The sequence below is a fragment of the Leptosomus discolor genome, chromosome 2 (genome assembly GCF_034619465.1).
Source record: "Leptosomus discolor isolate bLepDis1 chromosome 2, bLepDis1.hap2, whole genome shotgun sequence".
In the NCBI taxonomy this organism is placed as follows: domain Eukaryota; kingdom Metazoa; phylum Chordata; class Aves; order Leptosomiformes; family Leptosomidae; genus Leptosomus; species Leptosomus discolor.
Window position 1 is genome coordinate 22625693 of NC_141392.1, and position 23218 is coordinate 22648910.

The window sequence follows — 23218 nt, forward strand, 5'->3', positions numbered from 1 at the left end:
AAAAAAAAAAGTCACATATTTCTTTCTTACTATTTATTTGATTAGTTTCATTGCTGTATTGAAAATATATTAGGAATATTTAAGAACTTAAATAAGTAGAAGATTGGAATTAATATTAGTTTCCAGCAGTTTAAAATTGATCCATGTGGAAAAATACACTCGAAAAAGGATCATCATTTAATTTTTAAGTGGTGCATAATGAAAGTTTTTCATGTAATAAAAGTTTTTAAGTGTTAACATAGGGTTTTTAATCATATCTCTACAAGATTATGAATATCTATCCTAGGGTGGAGGGGTTTTCCAGATACTTCTAAGTTATTTTTATACATGAGGGCATGGTTATTGACTGTAATTTTTAAGTTCCTTCAGAACAAGAATGGTGAAGACCATTCTGGTAACTGAAATATTTTTATTTCTTACCCAGTATTATATGTTCATTTTAGTTTAAAGGCAGCAGTAGAAAGAATATTTTTCTATGGATGACCATTAAAACGTTGCCTTAACTAAATGTTTGGAAAAATGAATGCATGTGAAACAAAATAAAACACATGTTCTCTGAAACTTTTTTCAGGTTTATGAACATCAGGCTGACTTATTCCTCCAACCTATGTTAGTTAGTTAGCAGGCCAAAACTCTTTATAATCTTTTGTTCTGTACCTTTATTTTGTTGGAAGATAGCTGATTTGTTTTAGTCATAAACAAATACAGATATAGGACTTATTTTCTAAATTATGAGCTTGTGATCTTCTGTAATATCAGAGGAGCTGTTTAGCAGAACAGTCTAGCAAAGGAGCAAGTGTGATCTGGCAGTTAGTGCAGTAAAATCATTGTGAGGCTCCCCATACTAAGTATACCTTGAAAAACTTTTTTTTTTTCCTTTTCTTACTTTTCTGGGTTAAAATATGCTTTGCTGCTCTCTGTGCTATGATCTTCATGCTTGAGGAAGGCGTATGTGAGGAAAGAGGGCTATTTCCTTCTGCCTTACAGGAAAGTATGACAGTCCCATCACCTTGGCTGAACAGGAGGTTATTAACATGACTGTTCTTGTGGGCTTCATAATTCTGGTCAGCCTCAGGACTGATCTGCAGGAATCTCAAAGTCACATCTGATGTCAGTCTCCATCTGCTACTTCAGCACAGCATGAACTCTTCCGAGAGCACATAGTTGTAACCTGGTGCCTCCTTTAGTTGAAAAATGAGTAAAAGCCTTGGAAACCCAGAGGGACTGATGCTGCAAGCATTTATCCCATCTCTGTGACCAGCTGGCTGTACATACACCGCCTCTAAATGTGGCCTTCTTTCTATATACTCTGTTATATTCTTTTTGTTTCATGCAAGAATTGGCAGAGTCTTCCCTCGCCTCCTTTCTTCTTCTTCTCCTGGTGTTGCTTGTATTGCAAAATAGTGCATCGGAGAGCTGTTCCAGGGAGAACCTAAATTCTCAAGATCAACAGGTCAAGAAGGAGCCCATTTTAGGCTGGAAAGGAAGATTCGGTATAAAATCAAGTCAGTTTGAGGATGTCGGTCATCGAGAACTGTCAGTCAGTTCATCATTTTCAAAAATTATAGTAAGCGGAAACATGTTGTCAGCCTAAACTTGCATACAATTCTCAGAGATAATAAATTAAAAATGTAAATGCTTTTTCTTTCTGTAAAATTTTTGTGATCCAGAAAACAATAATGTTATGGAGGAAACTAATTTAAAAAAAAAAAAGTCTCAGGAATATGCTTGGAATCAGAAGAGGCAGTATTGAATTAGCAGGGATGTGTCACAATCAAGTGTATTGGACACTACCACTCCTGTTTTGCTGAGATGTTTGATGCAGGTGGCTAGGTTCTCCTTGTCAGAGGATTGGTTTTTAGTGTTCTTGTCTATGGTCTTACAGCAATAAAAAGCACATGGTGTCCAGCCTATCAGTGCTTTGCAATTATTTAAAACAATAAAAGCAAGTAAAAATTGGAGTAATTTCCCCTTTTTACCACACATTAGCTCTTATTGCCAGTAGAAACAGTCATTGTTTTGGCTGTTGCCTCAATATCCATTTAATGGTGCTCTGAAAGGGAAAACAAAGCAAAGTGGGACTCACAGTATGTCTGTGAGTAAGCCAGGCTGGTCTGTGTGGATCTGTACAGACTTAAAGGAGTCAGGTCTTGGATGAGTATGGGCCAGTGCAGGCCTGTTCATCCTGTCTGAGACCTCTGTAGATTTCCAGATTGTTGAAGCACACAGGCATCATAAGCTCCTAAAGAGACATAACTGGTTCTTTCTAAGGTTACCAGCTCTGTTGACTTTGTAGCCACAAATCTGGCTTTGAGGCTGCCTTCACTTCAGCTGGCAGCATAGCCATCCATACTGGGACCCACAGCTGGAAGATATGTAGGACAGTTGAGGCTTGCTGGCAGTCCTTTCTTGGTAATGCCCAGGCCACGATGTGTGCTACATCCAGACAGTGTCTTAAAGAGTTCCGTCAGAAAACCAAAAACCTGTATGTCAAAATCAACACTGAATTTGCAATGAGTTTGCAGATAGTAGGAAACCAGTGGCACTCATTACGGATGGGCACACGCATGAAATGGGCTTGGAATGTGAGAAAAAGGATCAAGGAAGAGTGTGCAGGCTGCACTGATGTATAGGGAAGAGGGTACTTGCCTGATCTCTGAATATCTTTTCCTGAAATATGGTGGTTTGTGACATTCCTTGATGGTTTCAGCATGGCCTTGCATGCACACTCAGCCCTGAAACTGGACAAAGACCTTAAGTCTGTGCCAGAGACATGAAGGATCTGCAGCCACATAACATTCCTGCTTATCTGGGTGCTAGGATTGATTGGTTTGTTTTAAGCCTGTTCTTCCAAAGGAAGTAAGGGCTGACCAAGCCCTCTGTCCCTCCTGTTCTGGCTGCCAGCAGCTCTGTTCTCTCCTTGTGGTAGGAGAGAGAGTGTAGGTGTTCTGTGGGATGCTGCTGGGCCGTGGAGAGCAGGCTCTCGATGCTCTTGCTGAGACCCCTGGAATGGAGCTCCATATTCCACAGCTGTATGTATTGCTCTGGTCAAAGCTCTGGTTCTGCAGTGAGAAAGCTGCTTCGTTGTCTCCTACTGAACTTCAGATCCCTATTCTGTCACGTCTTGCTGTCCCCAACAGTTTTTGATGCCCCAGGCCTATGGTGTACAAAGTGAGAGGAACAGCAGGGTCCTGAGGGTGTTACAGGCAGTGCAATTACCGATTACTGTATATGTTCATGTTCTTCCCTTTTTTATTTTAAAACTGGGAAGTATCTAACAATAAGCTTTGGTTTAAAAAACTACTTAAAAACATCATTGCTCAAGTGCTACAAAGAAATACAGGGCAAAGCTATGCAACGATACTCACCCTCTTCCCTGCTTAAAAACCCCACCAGGAGCCAAATGTTCACCACTGTGGTGTGCATCAACCTTTACTCTGTTATCAGTAGTCTCCTATTAGAGGAATGTGTGCATCATGCTTCCCCTTTTGCTAATACAGAGAGCACACCATCACAAGTCCATTACAGCTCAGATTTGAAACCACAGCCTCCACTTGCTCTGCTTTTTTTTCTTTTGTTTGAAGGAAAGTCCTGCCTGGTGCCATGTGAGGAAATGTAGATGTTGCAGCAGCACTTTTGTACCACAGAGAATGAACCTAGAGGACTAGCTGAGTATTGCAGGGTAGCTGCTTAGTTTTGATTTTGCCTGAATAGATGTAGTTTGTACTTCTAACACCCTGCCAGAACTTTACATGAAATTGCCTGGGTTTACTTCCTTGTTTTACTATGAAATTGCTTTAATGTTTCAATGAAGTTTTTCCATAAGCATCTTTCTTTTCCAGATGTTTCTGACTATTAAAATCAGCATTTGTCCATGTTGCCATAGCATTAGTTTAGCTGTTTCAGGGCAAGCAATGCTAATAGGCAAGTGCAGTGCTGGTCTGTTAAAGTCAGCATTTACTGAGTACAGTTGGTGTAATGAGCTTAAATGTGCTGCCAGTGAACCTGTGAAACCATGTGGTCATGTGTGCTACCCATGTTTTAGTTCGGGGATGGTGGGGGCTGTGGTGGTGTTGCATTGTGGTGGGTTGACTCTGGCTGGATGCTGGGTGCCCACCAAAGCCGCTCTACACTCCCCCTCCTCAGCTGGACAGGGGAGAGAAAATATAATGACGGGCTCATGGGTTGAGATAAGGACAAGGGAGATCACTCAGCAGTTACTGTCATGGGTAAAACAGACTCAACTTGGGGAAAAACATAGTTTATTACCAATCAAATCAGAGAAGAGTAATGAGAAATAAAACCAAATCTTAAAACACTTTCCCCCCACCCCTCCCTTCTTCTCAGGCTTAACTTTATTCCTGATTTCTCTACCTCCTCCCCCTGAGCAGCGCAGCAGGACAGTGAATGGGCATTGCGGTCAGTTCATCAAACGTTGTTCCTGCCGCTCCTTCCTTCTCAGGGGAGGACTCCTCACACGCTTCCCCAGCTCCAGCATGGGGTCCCTCCCACAGGAGACAGTCCTCCATGACTTCTCCACTGAGTCCTTCCCACAGGCTACAGTTCTTCATGAACTGCTCTAGTGTGGGTCTCCTCCACGGGGTGCAGTCCTTCAGGGCGTGTGTCACCCGCGGGGTCACAAGTCCTGCCAGCAAACCTGCTCCAGCGTGGGGTCCTCTCTTCACGGGGCCACAGGTCCTGCCAGCAGCCTGCTCCAATGTGGGCTTCCCATGGGGTCACAGCCTTCTTTGGGCATCCACCTACTCCGGTGTGGGGTCCTGCACGGGTTGTAGGCAAATATCTGCTCCACTATAAACCTCCATGGGCTGCAAGGGGACAGCCTGTCTCACCACAGTCTTCATCATGGGTTGCAGGGGAATCACTGCTCCAGTACCTGGAGCACCTCCTCTCCCTCCTTCTTCACTGACCTTGGTGTCTGCAGAACGTTTCTGTCACACGTTCTCACTCCTCTCTCTGGCTGCAATTACTGCTGCACAGTATTTTTTTCTCTTTCTTAAACATGTTGTCACAGAGGTGTTACCACCGTTGCTGATGGATTCAGCCTTGGCCAGCACTGGGTCCGTCTTGGAGCTGGCTGGCACTGGCTGTATCAGACATAGGGGAAACTTATAGCAGCTTCTCACAGGAGCCGCCCCTGTAACACCCTCGCTACCAAAACCTTGCCACACAAACCCATTACATGCATACACATGGTGGTGGTATAAACTGCAGTTTGTAACACTCTCACTTGTGCCCTGTGTCAGTCTGAGGATTCAAGGATCGCTGACACTGATTTCCACTCATGACTATTTCACAGGCAGTTTTTGTGTTGAATGTCAGTATTCTTCTGAGCTACAAGACTGGGAAGTGGAAACAAAATCAGTTTGTTCTGCAGAACTCCCTGCCTGATGCCACTTATGGTTACAAGCCCATGATCAGAAACAGTTTTTCTAAAAATCATGATCACAGGGTTATTATCTTATGTTCCATTCCGTATGTTTCTGTTTCTTTTCAGGGAAGGATCATGTTTGCAGATTTATTGGCTGTGGAAGGAATGAAAAATTTAATTATGTGGTCATGCAGCTTCAGGTGAGTTCTGTGCTTTTCCTCTCCCCCCTGCCCCATGGAGATGGTGTCACAGGGAAGGATTTACAGTGAGAGAATGAGGCCAAGCACTGGTGTAGAGGCTCTGTGTTGGTGGAATGGGAGACAGTGAGTAGGGGTGGTGTTGCTGTGATATTGCTTGGGATAGCTCCAGTTGTCAAGATGCACTGAGATATTTCATCACTCTGCTTTTCTGTTTAAGATGTCTTTCTGTCAATTTTCTGGGGAAAGCACTCTATTCACAGTGCTTGCAGGAGCTACCCACAATATCATGCAGCAGTGGCAGCTGTTTGAAATATTTCCTGCTGAGCTCTGTGATGCAGCATTCAAAATGTGTCTTGTATCAGAGCTCAGAGTGCAGTAGGAGCCAGTGGTGTCACACCAGCAGCAGTCTTCTCTATGAAAGGGAGTGCTCTCTGGCTCCCCTGCTTCTACCAAGCTCAGCAGTAGCTTGGCTTCTGCTGTGAAAGTGTTTTCTCCTGTTTGAACATTGCTGATATTAAGTCAATATGGGTAAATACTTCAGTAGCTAGCACATGGTGACTGTACTGCTAGACAGCCAGCTATTTCTACCAGTTAGCCAGCTGAGGTCTTACATGGGTGCCTACACAAGCCACAATAACAGCAGAAGCTGCAGGGACCTCTGCATGGTTCAGCATGAAACTTCACCAATAAAACATGTATAGTTAGATCTTCAGAGCCAAAATACAGTGGTACTGTCATAAGAACAGCTTTCTTTTTCACTAAAGCAGCTTTCTTTTACAGCATACAGTCATAGGAGAAAGAGTTGGAAGGGAACAAGTGGGAAGAGATGTCTGAGTCAAAAGCACATGGAAGAAAGGCCTTTAAGGAGAGGGAGATTGTCCCTGGGTCGAGGGGAATACTATGAAACTAAAGGTCCTTTCTTCTGACACAGTTGCCTTGGAAGCTGGCCTGTTTCAACACCTGACATAAGAGTTGGCAGGGAACTTGTCCTATCTCTCTTGCAGCTTGTATGATCAGGGCTTTGCTGTGCAAAGCACTGTGTGATTATAGAATACAAGCCTGCCCTTCCCCTGAAGAGCTTACAGCCCATGTTATCTTTATGTATAGCTTGGGTGATAGAATATGCTGCAGGAAAGTGAGAAGGTTGAAGCAGTAAGTAATGAAAAGTAAGCTGCTGCATAAACTGTAAGGTTATTTTTTATTAGAGAATGGTGAACGAAGTAAAATACACGCCAGCAGACCCGAGTACTCCTTTAAAATAAACTTCTGATTCTTTTGAAGTGTAGTTCTACTTTGCAAGGCAGATGTATAAAACCAGTAAATTCTTGGTACTTGGGTTTGCCTTTTACACACCGTTGGCACCCCAGCTGCTATTATGGATAGAAAAAGCCTTTTTCTCTCTAACCAAACTTGGCTATTGCTGCTGCTGCTGCAGTGTGAGTATGAGTATAATCCTTGAAAGGGCTAATCTGGAGCTCATGGAACAGCAAGGCTTCTGACGCCCCAATCCTGTCCTTAACAAGCCTGATGAAGATGGCTATACCTTGGAAAAAAACTTCTCTGCACAGAATCTCTTTCTTTCTAGCCTGTTCTTGACTATGTAGCTGAGCTCGTAGAGGAGGCAGAGCTAAAAATCACTTCATTATTTGCAAATGAAGACCTTGATACCTAAAGCATTAGCTAGTTTTGCACCATCACTCTTCAGGCTAAAATTCTCCTTCAGCTTCAAGATCTGCTGAGACATGTTTTGTCATGTGTCCCTCAGGCTGTTGTGTACTAGTTCTTCCTTTCTTTTCAGTCACTGGGACAGTGGCTTCCACTCTAAGCTTTGCAACTCATTGCATCTGCTCTGTTTCTCAGCCAGCCTGGTGGTGTTTATTTGGAAAAATAATGCACACTTTCTGTCTTTTCCTGGTGGCAGTATTGGATATTCACATGCCTTGGATTGTTTCTGGAGAGCAGGTGTCTGAGACAGTCTCCCAAAGCAGCTGAGGAAAATTATGGCACATTTCAATGTGCAGCTCTGAAAAAAATCTGCCTTTCCATATTACCATTGGATAAGAGAGTTGGTGTCCAAGGAACCACTTTACAATGGAAAAGACAGATCTGCTGTTAATTCAGTAACTCAGATCTTTCAGGATAGCGATGACAAATCTGTGCTGCCTCTAGTAAATTGTCACAGAAATTAGAAAAGACAAGCACTAGAGAAGTAGCTTGGTCTTGGTTTGCTCATGCTAAGGAGCAAACCTGGGCTGGTTGCTGTGGCTTGGCTGTATCTGTATTAGCTGACCCATATCAGGTGTGGTTGTTCAAGGGACCAGAGTTCTGAAGTGAAACATGGGTCAAAATAATTTGAGAGATTAGTCATATGCTAAAAGAGCCAGTTGCAGTTGGCCCCCTAATGTCTGTGAATAACTTGAGAACTGGAAATGGATGGATGAGTAGATGGCATTTCACTGGGTTGGAGAGCAATCTATGTTTTCTCATCAAATGTGTGGAATCTTTTATATATCTTGTATTGTGAATTTTGTTTGAATACATCTGGACTTGTTACAAGCATGTATGTCTTTGCAGAAGTAGAATCAAGAGATTCCATCGTATAGTGATAGTCATCATGTCCCTATAACTTTTGTTCTTGATGCATGTCCTCTGAAACAGTGGACTTTTATTCCTATTGGTTTTGATCAGTTGATAAATCCATTAGTTCTGTGGATTAGAGGTGTACTCCACCATAAAATATAGTAACTTTTAACACCTTCTTTCTCTTTACAAATCTAAAGTTATAGACAAAACTGAGATAACAGAAATCAAAGAACACTGTGATTCTTCTGGTGTTTAGTCTGTTATTTATTTTTGTTTGTTTGTTTTGCTAAATTGTCTTTATTTTCATGCACAGCTGGTAGACTTTTTTTTCTCTCCAGAAATTTAATTAACTGGAGGTAAATTTTTTTTTTTTTTTTTTAACTTAGTGGAAAAATCCTCCTCTCCTGATTTTCGGTATAATTCTCTTAATAGACAGATTTCCCCATTGTGGCACTGCCACAACAATGCTGACTTGAGCTTGAGCCAGACAGTAGTGTGCTAGGGAGTTTCTGATGAATCTCCTTCTATGAACTGTAATAGATAGTGGCTTCATGACCTGCTTATCATATTTGTACTGCTTTAATCTTTAGATAGCTCAGAGAACAGTCAAAGGTTGTTCTTAAATCAGCTTCTATATAGTCTGGGTTTAACAGTAAGGAGATGCTGGGCTCATACAGTCTGAGGGACTGCTGTCCATGCCATACCTATTTCCCAAATAGTACATCAGCTGACTTCCCAAGATAACAGTCTGTTATCTTCTCATCAGCAAATACATCACTCAAAAGTTAAAAATGAAGTATTGCAAGATCACATACAAGAAATAAAGCAGACATAAGGTGAGCATCTCTCTGATTAGCATTTCTGCTTTTTTGGGGATGCATGTTAGAACTTGCAGCTGTGAAATGCTATGCTTTACTGTGATGATTTAAGTGTTTTATTGATTGTTTCAGGGCCGAAATCTTGCAGATCTCAGAAGGAGTCAGCCTCGAGGGACTTTCACGCTGAGCACTACGCTGCGATTAGGCAAACAGATTCTGGAATCAATAGAAGCCATTCACTCTGTGGGATTCCTGCATCGTGACATCAAGCCTGTATGTTGTTTTGGAAATTCTTCTTTCGATTGTGTATCTGTCTGTTCTGCTTGAGTCGATAAAGGTAGTCTGAATATGGGCAAATCTCGGTGGAGGCATTTAGGCCTCCTTACACACTCCCACTGTCTGACACATTGGCTATTTTCTATAAGTACAGAATAGTGATACAGTATTATCATTCCTTTAAGTGCATAGCAAACTACTTTTTATCGGCAGAGGCTGCTCTGTGGTGAGTTAGTAGCTGTCAATCATACTTGTACCAGTTAAGATCACGTGATTAAGCAATCTAATTTTGAATAATCATTTCAAGTCCAACCAATTATTGCTATAAAAGGGATTCAGAAAGGATGTCTTGCTCCATGACCCATCACTTGAATAAATACTATTTCATGTATTTGACTTAGCTGAATAATCCTATTAATCTTTTCTGAGCAATTGCCAAAAAAATCAGAGCACAGTTTCCAGTGTCGGAAACACAGTCATGGTGTTGGTCATCTGCCTAGGTGAGACACAATAATTCCAAGTCTCACTGTAGGAGCCAGTCTTTTTCCTGCAGCTCTTCACTACTTGACCTGAACACTTATTGCTACACCATCCCTGAGACCATCTTCCTTCCAGCAAAATCGTTTGCTGCTTTTAAAATCAGCTGGTTTTAGCTGATCAAATTCAGCTGAAAATCAGTTCTCTAATGTGACTGGCCGCAAATCCTTTAGCAGCCATCCATCATGGTAAAGGATATAACTTTAAGATGGGGATTAAAAAAGAGCTGTTCCATTTGCATGTTGTCAGTTTATTTACAAAGAACCAAACCCAGTGGTTTTTAGATGTCTGAATGTTCAGATAAAATAAGGGAATGCAATACAGTGGATGGGGGAAGATTCTGGGAGTTAGGGCAGAGTAATGCATGCTAGCAGCTGAACCACGAGCAGAAGCATTTGTCTACAATAACTCCAGCCTGTTATGCAAGTGATGGAGCTCTCACTGCAGAGCTAGGGGTGTTAAGTGTAGCTCTTTCTCATAGCAGCTGAAATTTAGCTAACCTAATGTGAATTTTAGTTATTTTGAGACCCTGCAGTCACTTGTCTGCAAAGTGAACTTCTTAACGTGGCACTGATTCTCTGATCATGATGTTTAAGATGCATCTTAAAATTCTTCTCTTTGACTTATGTTTTCACCAGAGGCCTATGGGGCTATACGACAAAGTTTTGTTAACAAATGGCCACTGACCCAAGTTGCTGGTATCAAACTGATTTTTTTCTTTCTTTCTTTCTTTCTTTCTTTGTCTAGTCCAATTTTGCCATGGGCCGCTTACCTTCAACATACAGGAAGTGCTACATGTTAGATTTTGGTCTGGCCCGTCAGTATACCAACACTACTGGTGAAGTCCGGCCAGTAAGTAAATTTTTTCCACTTCTGCAACTGCTCAGGCATGGAAAGGCTTTGTAATTTTTGGTTTGTGGTTGTTATGCTTGGTATTATATTGGACTGCATTTTCTGCAAGGTGAGAAGCAGCAGGTGACTTCAACTGAGTTGGGAAACTAAGAAGGGATGCTTGCTTTTGTCTTACAAGGTGTGTGGCTTTTCTCTTTTTTTTTTTTTTTTCTTTTTTCCCTTTATGATAGTTATGTTTTCCACAGGCTTGGAATACTTACCGAGTACATTATGGCCAAGCAAAGAGGGTGAGTCCAATGCTGGCCATGTAACTTTTGTTACCAGTCCCAGAGGACTGGTCTAGGTCAGTTCTCTGCAATCTGGGGAACAAGGTTGGTGCATTCTTAAAGCTTTTTATGAAAAAAATTCTAGAAGTTAGAGGCTGACCCCATTTATGAGGCTGAGCTTACTGTGAACTGCACCCTGTAATGCTGTTCTCACCCTTGCCTGGCTTTGGTTTTGTGTATATTGCCCCCTGTCCAGATTTCTTAGCGGGAGTATTTCAGTGTGCCTGTGCGGAGGGGAGGTAAGGGCAGGGGGCATAACTTGCGCCACATGACGTGTGTTATCTTCAGTCCTTTTACCAGCACTGTGTTATCTGGGATCACTCATAAGGATGCCTTAAGCTTCAGATGCGCTAGGTATCAGTCAGAGCATTCCTAGATTTATTTTGGAACACAGCACAAGCAAGGAGGGCTCAGACAATCTCTCTGTTTGTCATCCTAGGCTTATACCTTTTGGTCTGCACATCTTTTCCATCTGCAAGATAATTGTTGTCCCAGAAAATGTGACAATGTGAGAGCTAAATTCAAAGACTCTGTAGTACAGGATATGGTTGAGGAGTGGGAAGAAAGCAAAGATCAGTGAGCAGATTTTGTGTCTTTAGCAGATGAACACATCTGGGGGGGATTTTTCTTCTATTTTTTCTTCTTTTTTTATAGGTCTTTTCAGTTGGACATTGCAAGCCTTTTCATTTAGCTATAGATGAAGCAGCTCCAATGGTTGTGTCTGCATCTTATTCTTGAAAAGACACACACTGTGCACTACTGGTCTTCATTGTTAATGTTATTTAGTTTGGGGATAACCCTTCTCCATATTGCCCTTTTCAAAAAGCGGCCCCACTTTTTTCCTCTTTCTGCAGTCAGAATTCAAGCCTATTATGAACTGAAACTGGCATTTGGTTTTCTGCAAAATTTCTTCATTGCTTCAATGAAACAACTATGGTTTATGTCTATTTCAAGTCCCGTTGTTTGAACGCTGTTCTTTCTTTACAGTTAAAGAAACTAATTTTTCCAGATGTCTGTTCTTTTGCATCCTCTCTTTTCTTCCTTTCTCCCACTAATCTAAAATTACTTCGCTTTTATTTCGCTACATCCTTAGAGAATACTCTCAGGTCCTATTTTTGGAAACAGCACTACATCCAGCTTTGACATTTCTCAGAGCAAAAGATTCTTCAGCTGTGTCTCACAAGCTGTGTCCTGCTTGGGTTGGTGTGGGTGAGGTGGGGCTTTGTTAGGATGCAAGACTCTGAGAAGATTGGTGTTAATTGTAGTCGTTCTACTGGTTGGTTGCTTGCTTGCTACAAACGAGTCTCATAGGACCAATGACACGTAACCTTTTCCTGAAAAAAGATGTGGAGATCCCCAGAGGGGTGGGAGTGTGCTCTGCTTAAAGTGGTAAAAAGTGTCAGATTTTTGGGATGCGGGACCATCATATGGAGTAACGTCTCATATACCTAATGTATCTATTCTCGGATGCCACACTTGGGTGGTGAAGCTTTGACAAAAATGATACAATAAAAAACACATAAAGATTCACTTCAATCCCTTTTAACATTATGTTGTAGTCACTGGGCTGTTCGATTGTTTTGTGCCCCTGCTGCCTGATACCACTGTTGAGTCCCACTTAGCGGACTGAGGCATTTGCCTGGAGAAGCATGGTGTGATTGCTGCCCAAATAATGCACTGAGGATTAGAAAGGAGATGGGGGTGAAGGGCAGTATGAAGACAAAATGAGATTTTTTTTTTTGGTGAGCTTTTTCTTCTTTAAGAACTTTATCTTTTATTTCACCGAAGAGATTATTTCAAGCAAGTAAGCTAGATTCTTCTTTCTCTGTTCTCTTTCAGTTCCTTTATCCATGAAGAATACAATTCCCAGATCTATAACACGATCATCCTGAGCCTAGGTTTTTTTTGTGATTTGGTTCTGAGCTACAATACACAAGATAGGTAGGAGAAGGAGCCCACTTTCTCTTTCTCTGGAAGCATGTCTGAATTTTGCTTTCAGTCATATTCATTTATTAAGAGATTTTTTTCTGCTAAAGTAGGTTCTGTGCAGTTTCCTTCATTTTCAGAAGCATTGGTATACTTAATGAATAATACCATAAAAAGTATTTGCTGTTTTCACATCCTCTGAAATTCATAACCTTAATCTTGCTTGTCAGCTTTTCAGAAAGACTCTGAATGACTTGGTAGTAATACAGATAATGGGCCTGGCCTTTAGGATGCTGTGGTTTTGGTTTGGTTTTTTAACTTGCCTTTTGCCTTCTTACTTTTGGTCACTTTCCTATTTTTAGAACACCTTTGATTTTGAAAATGGGAAGAGCCAGTGATTCTGTGGAGCAAAACCCTCTAGAAAGCTGTGTTGGCACTGATTTTATGTATTTGGTTTTTTACATGCAATTCACTGATGCCAAACAGTATGTTGTTGTGTTTTGGGTTTTTATAGGAAAAAGCAAGGAGCAAGGCTGATAGCATAGGCTGTCACTAAAAGAGTCTCATTCTGATTTTCTAGAGATGGATTGAAGCTTTAGTGTAGCATCATTTCTACTTTTCATGATCTTCACTGAGCATTAGTTCCTCCATCCTCAGCTGTTACCGCTCTGGCTTTACAGACCCTCTTTCAAGGGCTACCACAGTAGCTTTTACCTAGGGAGCCGTTACTCTGCTAAGCTTCTAAAGAGTACTATATATTTGGTTTGTATGTTTTTACAGAGGTTAGCTACTTGACAGACAATCTTTATTGCTTTGTATTTGTGAAGTTATGGGCCACTTGGCTTAACTAAATCCAAATTTCATAGAATCAGAAGGTTGGAAGAGACCTCTAAGATCATCAAGTCCAACTGTCAATACAACACCACCGTGCCCACTAACCCATCTCCCGAAGTGCCACATCTACGCGTTTTTTTAACACCTCCAGGAATGGTGACTCCACCACTTCCCTGGGCAGCCTTTTCCAATGTTTAACCACTCTTTCAGTAAAGAAATTTTTCCTATGTCCAATCTAAACCTGCCCCTGGTGCAACTGGAGGTCGTTTCCTCTTGTCCTATGGCTAATTACTTGGGAGAAGAGAGAAACACCCACCTTACTACAACCTCCTTTCAGGTAGTTGTAGAGAGCAATAAGGTCTCCCCTCAGCCTCCTCTTCTCCAGACTAAACAATCCCAGGTCCCTCAGCCGCTCCTCATAAGACTTACTCTCCAGGCCTTTGACCACCTCCATGTCTGTCTTGTAGTGAGGGGCCCAAAACTGCATACGGTGTTCAAGGTGCAATTTTTTCTGAATCTGAATTTGTTCTGTGCTTCTAGGAAAATAAAACTGATCTACCTTATGTGGGATGCTAATATTAGCACAAATAATGCTCTTTCGAGAAAAGCTGTTGTCATACAGATTTTCTTTCATGAGAGCAGCCTAACCGCTCTACCACTTGACAGATGTTGCAAAATCTCCTGGATAACAGTCTGTAGGAACTCACATTGCACTATAAAGATAAAAGATGGTTGGAGCCAGAAGGTGTGTAAGGAAGCAACAATTGTAGCAAGCCTAGATGCAAAGCCTTCACAAAGATACTCTTGCCACACTGTCAGATGGATCCCTTCTTTCACCAATAGTCCTTTTTCATCAGAGAGGGACCCATGGTCATAGAAGCCAAAGCCTTGCCTTTGATAGCTGGGTGTAGACTTGCAGGATGCATCCACTTTTACCTAAGTCTTTCCCACTCACTGGCAGGATTTAGGAGGACAGAACCTGGGCCCCCATGCCATCAGATCTGCAGTCACTCTTAGTATACTCAGGGTCACCCCTTGAAAAACAGGTGCTTTTGGTGCTCCCATGAATGAGCAGCAAGGGTTAATAGTCAGAGAGCCACACAAAACTTGGCAATCTGTCCTAATCTTCCCATACCCAGGCTCTCAACAAGCCACAAAGCTCTTGAGACATCGAGTCAGGCCAGTAGATGGGGCTTCCATTTCCTGCAGGAAGGAGTCTTCAGTGACCATTGCTCGCCTTTGCTTCTTGGTATGAACATTTGGTTCAGGCTCAGCTGGCTCCCCTGACATGTCTTGTTCCTCCTCACCAGTTCCCAAGTTACTAAATCTATTGTGCAACTGAAGGTCTGCATGTGGAACAGAAGCCTTCCTTCTGCTGCTAGCTTCCCTCCTCTTGGGAGTCTCCATCTGTTGCTTCTTTGAGCATAACTGCTAGTTGTCCCTTTTTTTTTTTTTTTTTTTTGCTTTGCAGGGTTCATGACTTTCACTTTAAGAGGCTCTGTGAAGATTCTGTTGTTGTTCTTTTGTTCACCCTTCCTGATGCTGCAGTCTACTCGCCTCCTTTCCCACCTCACCACAGCTCCTTCACCTGGCAACTCTGCACCTCAGCCAGAGTACTTCTCTTAGATGAGGTGCTCTCTGCAGCCCAGTGTGGATGGCCATATCCTTCCTTTGGGGTTTTTTTCTGGGTTGAGTTCTCCAATGTGCTAAAGATAGTTGCATCAGCCCATGCTGGGAAACAGGCAGTGTGGCCCTTGACAACCATCATCGCAGCCTCAGTCAAGCCTATGCTGTCCTGAGCAGTTTCTGGGCCCTTTCGCATCCTTGTTTTGCTAAGTGCTGTCACACCTGCTACAGCTCTGTTAGTTGTCTTTACTGTGCTGCTTATAAATACCATAATAGAGGGGGGGGAAAAATCAAAATCTTCATGCTTTTCATGCCAAAGTTTTTGTTATAACATCAAGAATCTCACAGTTAAATTTCAATCTAAAGGAAATCAGTTTCTAAATGTGTCTGATCTCAAGACTTTATTGTCTCATGATATGACAAATAATGTAACAAAAGAGGGGAAACTGAAAATGCAACTTTGACCAGGTTGTATCATAAAGTTCTGGTTGTGTGCAGGTCTTTAAGAGTTTTTTGCCTCTTTGAAGAATGATTGTAATTGCCACCACTCAAATGAGAGAGGAACATTGTCTTTTGCAGTGTAATTTCTTGAAGTGTGGATGTTCTCAGGGACTGATGTTTTTGAAAATTCAGATGTACTGTACAGACTAGGTTGCACAAACGCTGCAGAGAACACTGTTGGTGATATGATGAAAGGCTGAGGGAGCTGGGTCTCTTTAGCTTGGAGGAGACTGAGGGGTGACCCGTCAGTGTTTATAAATACGTAAAGGGCGAGTGTCAGGAGGATGGAGCTGGGCTCTTCTCAGTGATAGCCAGTGATAAGACAAGGGGCAATGGGTGCAAGCTGGAGCATAGGAGGTTCCATGTTAACGTAAGGAAAAACTTTTTCACTGTGAGGGTGACAGAGCACTGGGACAGGCTGCCCAGAGAGGTTGTGGAGTCTCCTTCTCTGGAGACATTCAAAACCCGCCTGGACGCGTTCCTGTGCAGCCTAATCTAGGTGGTCCTGCTCTGGCAGGGGGATTGGACTAGATGATCTTTTGAGGTCCCTTCCAACCCCTAACGTTCTGTGATACATTACTTTCCATTAGAAAAGCTGTGTAGACTTTTCCTAATTACATCCCAGCTAGCCACTTTTCTACTGATTTTGTTCTTTAGGAGAGTTTCAAGTATTCATTCTGCTGCATGGGGTCCAAACCAACATTACACCTTTTAAAAATTAGTATTGCACATGCCAGATTGAACAGAATGCAAGGGGACTAAAACTCCCCAACTACATGTAGCCTATCTGTAGGATATCCAGAAGCACCTTCTTTAGGGCTGGAGGCAGAGTGTGCTGTGGTAAAGGTAAGGGCCAGCTATAGAAAACAGGGGGTGACCATAAACTGGCAGGTGAAACTCTGTGTGGATCAAAGGTGATGCTCATGGTGTGTGTTTGGCACAGGGGGGAGAACAGTTCTAATTTCACATACGTGATAGTGGCCTATGATCTGACAGGTATCACTGATAAGTGAGACCTTGATGTTATGGAATAGCTTCATGAAAACATGGGTTTGATATTCAATAGCTTTCAAGAATGTGCTCAAATATTAGAAGTCATCAGGAAAGGAATATAAGACAAATCAGAGATCACTGTTGTGACCCGTGATGAGAAGGGGGGTGTCTTTTCAGAGTTCTCATAGCATACCTGAGAGAAAACTTTAGACTGATCTGAGGTGGACTGAGTATCTATTGACGTTGTTCTTGAAAAGAGCCTTTCTCTTCGTGCTAGTCATAATGTGATGCTAGTAGCAATTGTGGGTATAGACTATCTCTGCCATCTACTGTTAAAAGAGCTTGCTTTAGGGTGCCTCACTTTTTAACCCCTCTTCTCTGAGATTCTTGCAGTGGCTTCACTTTGTGGTTGCATGCAGGCCCAGCAGTAGGAAAAGGGACAAATATAAAATCTATTTAGAAACATGTAAAAATAGGAGGTAAACCAAAGAACTGGTGTTCTCTTCCATATCAATGGTCCTCCTGCAGAACGTTTGCACCCCTTTTTTTGCCTTATTGAAGAAGAAAATTGGGGAAATATAGTTTGGTGGCAGTGTTGTCTAGGACCAATCTGACCTTTGTCCCGACTGCTGATAATAGGAAGCAGTTTTTCCTTCCCTTAATACCTAAAGCAATCCCATTTCCTCAGCCAAGGCCACTGTCCTTGTTTTTCAAGATTACGTTCTGTACCCTCCTACACCCCACAATACCTTTTTCTACGTGAGATCTTCCCAGGATTTGTGCTATTGTATACCTTCAGTGGCAAGGAAGCATAGGTTTTTATGTGGTTATGCTGATGTGTTATGTACTTTGTTATCAGCACAAGAGTTCCCATCCAAGTGGGCTTGAAGTGGGCAGTAGTTCTTGTTTTCCTTAGTCGCGGAAGGCTTGGAGATCTGCTTAAGAAGAGATGGCTTATGGAGGGTATCTGTTAGTTCAGCTCTAGTTAATAAGTGCTTTCAGATGCAGAGGGTACTCTTCTGAGAAACAAGTCTTGTTTTCTCTTTGATTTCCCCCCCACCCCCATGAGAAAGTCCATTTTGGGGTGAATCCCAAGACGTTCTGTAACAAATTTGATATTGCAGGATGTAAAGAACTTTTGTAGGGATTTAACTGTTATTCTAGATGCAACCTTCTGCCGTGGCTCAGACAGAGACATGAGCAGTTTTATTCACTGTGGTGTCCTGGTTGTACAACCTACCTTTGCCATGCAGCAATATAAGCAGTCAATGTTGATGCAAATGTTAAGGCAACAGAGCTAAACAACTGGAGAATTAATTGAATTTTTTTAATTTGTGGAAGTATTTTCTATAGAAAGCACACAAGCCAAAATTTTCATCTTACACTAATTTTTATAGCAGAGAGCTGGACTAGCAGAATGTGTTTCATATGGAGAACTAAGGCTGAGAAGAAAATTGGAGGGGAAATAGACATAAATGTCTATAATAATATGGACAACATATGCTTATATAGTGGAGGTGTTCTGAGTCAGGAAGGTCTTCTGTGCTAGTATAGGTCAGGTTTTGGACAATAATTCCTTGATCACTACCGGTCTTTGTTCAGGTTTGCTAGTTTTGTCACTAACGCAGTACAGAAAGCATTACATTTTTCCTCTGTCTGTGTACCCTGCCTTCAGAAACATATTCCCTGTGGCTCCACAAATATTAACTGAAAGTGGTCAAGGGTTTATTTATTTGAAAACAGAGGAGAGGTTATGTTTTTCCTGGAGTCTCTCTCCCGTTACAGGATCTGACATTGGGCTGTTATGCTCAGCAAGCACTTTTTTTTTAGCTTAGTCAGCTGCAGCCCATTGATTACATCTCCATCTCCTCGTGGCTCACACTGCACTGCAGTAGTTTGCAGTGCCTTGCTGAAGATACTGTACATGTGTGAGGGCGGCTCTGTGAGTCAGTGGGCAGAAAGATGATGCTGTAGGCAGGACAGTGCATAGCCTGTTCAGATGAGCATGATGAAGGCTGCAGAAATGTGTCAGCTAACTGAGAAAAAGGTACTTATTTTCCAAATGTCTATAGTGTTAAAAATAAACTTTGCTGCAGTGAACAAGGTATTAGAAGAGGAGAGTATGGCATGTTTCTCTACTAAGTAGTTTTCCCCCCACTGGAAAAGGAGCTATAAAATAGCACAAAGGATATGAACTCCTACATCGTAAGACCCCAAATATTCAAACATAGAAACCCAGTAGCTTTTATAGTTACTTTGTACTTGACATATATGTATAGCTGTAGTGTTATGTAGGAGACTAACATTTTGCAGTAGAATAAACAGATTTGTGGAGCTGTAGTACTCAGAGTACTATATTGGCTTAGGAAGTGGTATAATTTTTATCTTAAACTCTGTATTGTAAAAAGATAATTAGAGATAAGTCTGAAAGCACAGCATAGCTATATTAGTTCACACAGAGATGGCAAAAAGGAAGAAAACTGACCTATGTTTTTAAAAATATTGTACATTTAATATATTCTAGAAATGCTGTTTCTGTGGGAATGGGTTAGTTATAAAACAGATCATTGTGAAAATTACATAAAGGTTCTCGTTGTACTTTCATTGTTGGAGTAGCAAATTTGGACTTGAGAAGGGAGTTTATATTCTGATTTAAAGCATTACAACTACAGAAACCCAGTGCAGTTGAAATTAAATGTATGATAAGCAGACTAGCTGATGGATTTGAAAATGCATTGGCAAGCAGGGACTCTTGTATCTTGTTGTAACTAGCTGTTTCTCTGCTTTCCTTCTCTGGAAGCTGTGGTTCAGTGAGGGTGATCTCAGATCACCTACATCAGATTGTTGGCGGTTTTATTTTATGTAGCTGCTCTCTGGAGCTCTTGTGTTACAGGGGTGAGGGAGAAGGAAGGACAATTCAGGCTCAAATCCTACATACGCCTGCAGGGAACTGAGATCAAATTTTCCATTTGTGAGTGCCTTTACTGCCAAGCTGCAGGGGGGATACGGTACATCTGAATGTGTCATTCCTTCTGGTTGATGCAATTCCACTTGAAGCTCTGATTATTCTTCCCACTGGACTACAGAGAGAGGAGCAGAAAACCATTACTGTGTCCGGTGGTGAGGGAACAGGGGCTTTGTTCCCTGGGCAAGTGAATGTTGAGTTGCATTGCAGGTCAAGTCTCCCCTCCATCAGGTAAGTGCATTTGCTGCCATGTTTCAGAGTGCCTGTCATACACTTTCTCTCTCTTGGTAATAAATATTCAATTATTCTGTGCGAAAGGGATCCTTTCCAACATGAATGTTCTTAGACTTGTATCTCAAAGCACCCTGTGGCTTAGGGTGAAGGTGTACTCTGGAAGGAGGGAGGTGTGGTTTTCTGTCTGTCCAAGGGGTGGAGAGATTATAACTTAGCTCTGCTGCATCTCAGTGATTGCCGTGACGATCTCTTGTCTTCTTATTTTGGTAGAAAAGCATTGTCTTCTCCATCTGACTCCAGGAAAACATTATGAGCTGTAAATCCCAGATGAGATGTGACTAAGACTCTACAATGCTCTCCAAAACATTTCCATTTCAGTGGTTCCCCTGCTCTGTGTTACAGCACACGAAAACCTTATCTTTCTTACTTAGCACTCCTCCTGCATTCCATGGGGATATTCTGTGCTACTTATTCCCCTATGATACCATGCATGTAAGTCAGAAGTGCAGCTCTGAGGTGAAAATTCTCTTGTTAAAAATCAAATGATAATTGAATAATAGGATTACAGCTGGAATAAGCTTTTGATAAAAAAATTCTCATTCTTAGCCCTGTTTCTAATCTGAGAAAGGCATTCTCATCTCCAGACAAGTTCTGGTTCAGGAATCATATGATGAGACGGTTGGTGCATGCAATTCAGAAAGACAAAATTATTACCTTGGTCTTTTCTGATGTTAAAATCCATTGGAAATTTAGAATTCTCCTAAAGTAAAGAAGGAAAGATGGCATTCTAACTCATCTCCTTCAGGTCTTTTGTTTGGGAAGAAGAGTAGGAGACTATTAAGTAACTTTCTCAAACCTAAATTTAATGTAAAATTACGGAATTCTTAAAACTTGCACATTTTTAGGGAAGAGGAATACTGAGACTAAAATAAGAAACTTCATTGGGTTGATTGCTTTTGATTAGTTGATTTCTGTTGGAATAGGTATCTCTCAGCTGAGGTCTTTCCTCAGTTTACTGAATGGTGTTTTAAGGTTATATAATATATTATAATATTAGGTATTGCTTCTGATTAGGGTGGCCCTCATGTTTCCATACTGTGCAATGCGCATCTTAAGATACAGTGACTGCTCCCACGGCCTAAAAGCAGTCCTGACTTTCATTCTGCTCTCTTTCAAACCGACATGGACAGCAGAGACCCTGCTGTTTCTCAATGGATCACTGCAGCAATCATCTGGGAAGGGGAAGATGCCTGAAGTTGGCAGCTGTGAAGCCTGTGAAGTTGTCAAGCCAGTGATTGTATGGCAATTGCTGGTGAGAAAGCAAGGTGATGGTTGTAGAAAAAGCCAAATATCTTGGGCGGGAACACCTGACAATTCAAATGGGGAAGGGGACATCTTTGTTCATTTTTAGAAACTTCTGTGCTAACTTTTAGAACATGCTTTTGGTGAAAAGGGCAGGAAATAAGAAAGAGCAAATTCCCTTGTTGGTTATTAGGTCAGTTTGATTGGGGAAGGAAGTGAGATATAGGCATCAGATAATTTTAGGAAGGAAAATCATGGTAGAACCGTACAACTGTCCTGTGGTTAGGCTGTATGCATCTCTGCTCTCAACTTTTTTATACTATTAGGTGTGATATATGAGCAGAGGGAAGTTAGTCTCTAGAGGGACCCCTCTCACCACTTTAGAGAGCACTCACAAACCACACAGGCTCACTCAAAGCTTTGTGTCTTAAGTGAAACTAAATATGGCACGGGCCAACAGCCCTGGGAAGGATGCTGGGAGATGGCAACAACTAAGCAAGAGACCCAGGGTTCTGGAGGGATACAATATTGAATTGGTTTTTAATTCATTTCTGTTTAATTTTTTTCTCATTTTGTTGTTTTTTATCATGTTTTTCTTTGGGTTTTTCTCTGTTTTACAGTTCTTTTGGGCTCTTCTTTTGAGGCTGTGTTTGATGCGTTGGCTTCCCATCCGCTGCTCGTAACCATCTCTGCTATGAGTTGTGAGTGAGCCATCACCATGCTTCTGGGTTTTCATTTTGTTTTGTGCTTTTGTTGTATATGGAAGTCCAAATTACACCTGGTTTTCTTTTTTCCCTCATGATATGTTTGTTTTTCAGCAGGATCGTGACAGCTACCTAAATATGATGCAAAGGCCTAGAACACATGGGATTCTGCCTGAGGGGCTGGCAGACATTTGGGTAGTGCCAGAGACTGATTTTGTTGCTTCTGTGGTTTTAGAGGCAAGGGGAGGGGAATTCTCTCATCTTTTTTGGCTCCAGCTTCATCTATTCATTTCTGACTCCCATTGGTATAAAATACACTGCTGTCATTAATAATTCTACAAAGTGCTACTGTTTAAATTAGCAAGTCAAAATGCATATAAGAGGTGCAGAATTTGTCTCCACAAAAGAGGTGGAGATGCATATCCCTGTGTCTCCCCCATGAGTCTAACTGATGGAAGCAGGAGATTCTTAGAAGTCACAGACATACTTCTTTTTAGTTCAGTTAAAGCTTCCTTTCACTTTTCCTTCTTATCACAACTTTTCCAACAAGTCATTACAATCCAAGATATACGTCCAAGTGCTTCCCATGATCTGTGGCATTTCCTTTCTTCCCTTACCACCTTCTCTTTGATCTGCACTAACTTTCTTTTCATTTTCTTACTGCTGGAAATCCTTTTCCTGTTTCCAGGAAAGGTGGGTTAATGATCCTAGATGTCAGCAGGCTTGCGAGGGGCAGAGGTGATGCATCTCATGAGGTGTTTGCACAGGCTTCCAGAAAGTTGGGGAGGAACCAGCGGTCATGTTCCATGACAGTACCACAGACATAAGAAACAGCAGGAGGAAAGTACTGGCATCCAAATATAAGGTTTTAGGAAGGAAACTGGAAACCGGGACATTGAAAATATCAATCTAGGGACCAGTGAGGCAAGAGGAGAAATTTTAATCTCTATGTATGAATGTCGTATAAGAAGCAGGGATTCAGATTAATGAGGAAATATGAGCACGCTTGAAATAAAGGGAGAATAAAGGGAGCATATACAGGAAGACAGATTTCATGTGAATCATGAGGGAGACACCGTTGGCTCTTAAGATACGAATGATCATGTGTGTTTGAACTGGGGAATGATGAAAAGCTGATCGGCGCAAAAGAGC

General features: G+C 41.8%; 1 protein-coding gene across 1 annotated transcript in view; it reads left to right on the forward strand.

Annotated features, from left to right (window-relative positions):
- The window catches only part of TTBK1 (tau tubulin kinase 1), a 93108-nt gene that overhangs the window by 17210 nt on the left and 52680 nt on the right, over nucleotides 1-23218 (forward strand). The window contains exons 3-5 of the mRNA XM_086460737.1: nucleotides 5516-5589; nucleotides 9123-9263; nucleotides 10551-10655. Of these exons, the coding sequence (XP_086316863.1) occupies nucleotides 5516-5589; nucleotides 9123-9263; nucleotides 10551-10655 (320 nt within the window). The remainder of the gene's footprint in view (nucleotides 1-5515; nucleotides 5590-9122; nucleotides 9264-10550; nucleotides 10656-23218) is intronic.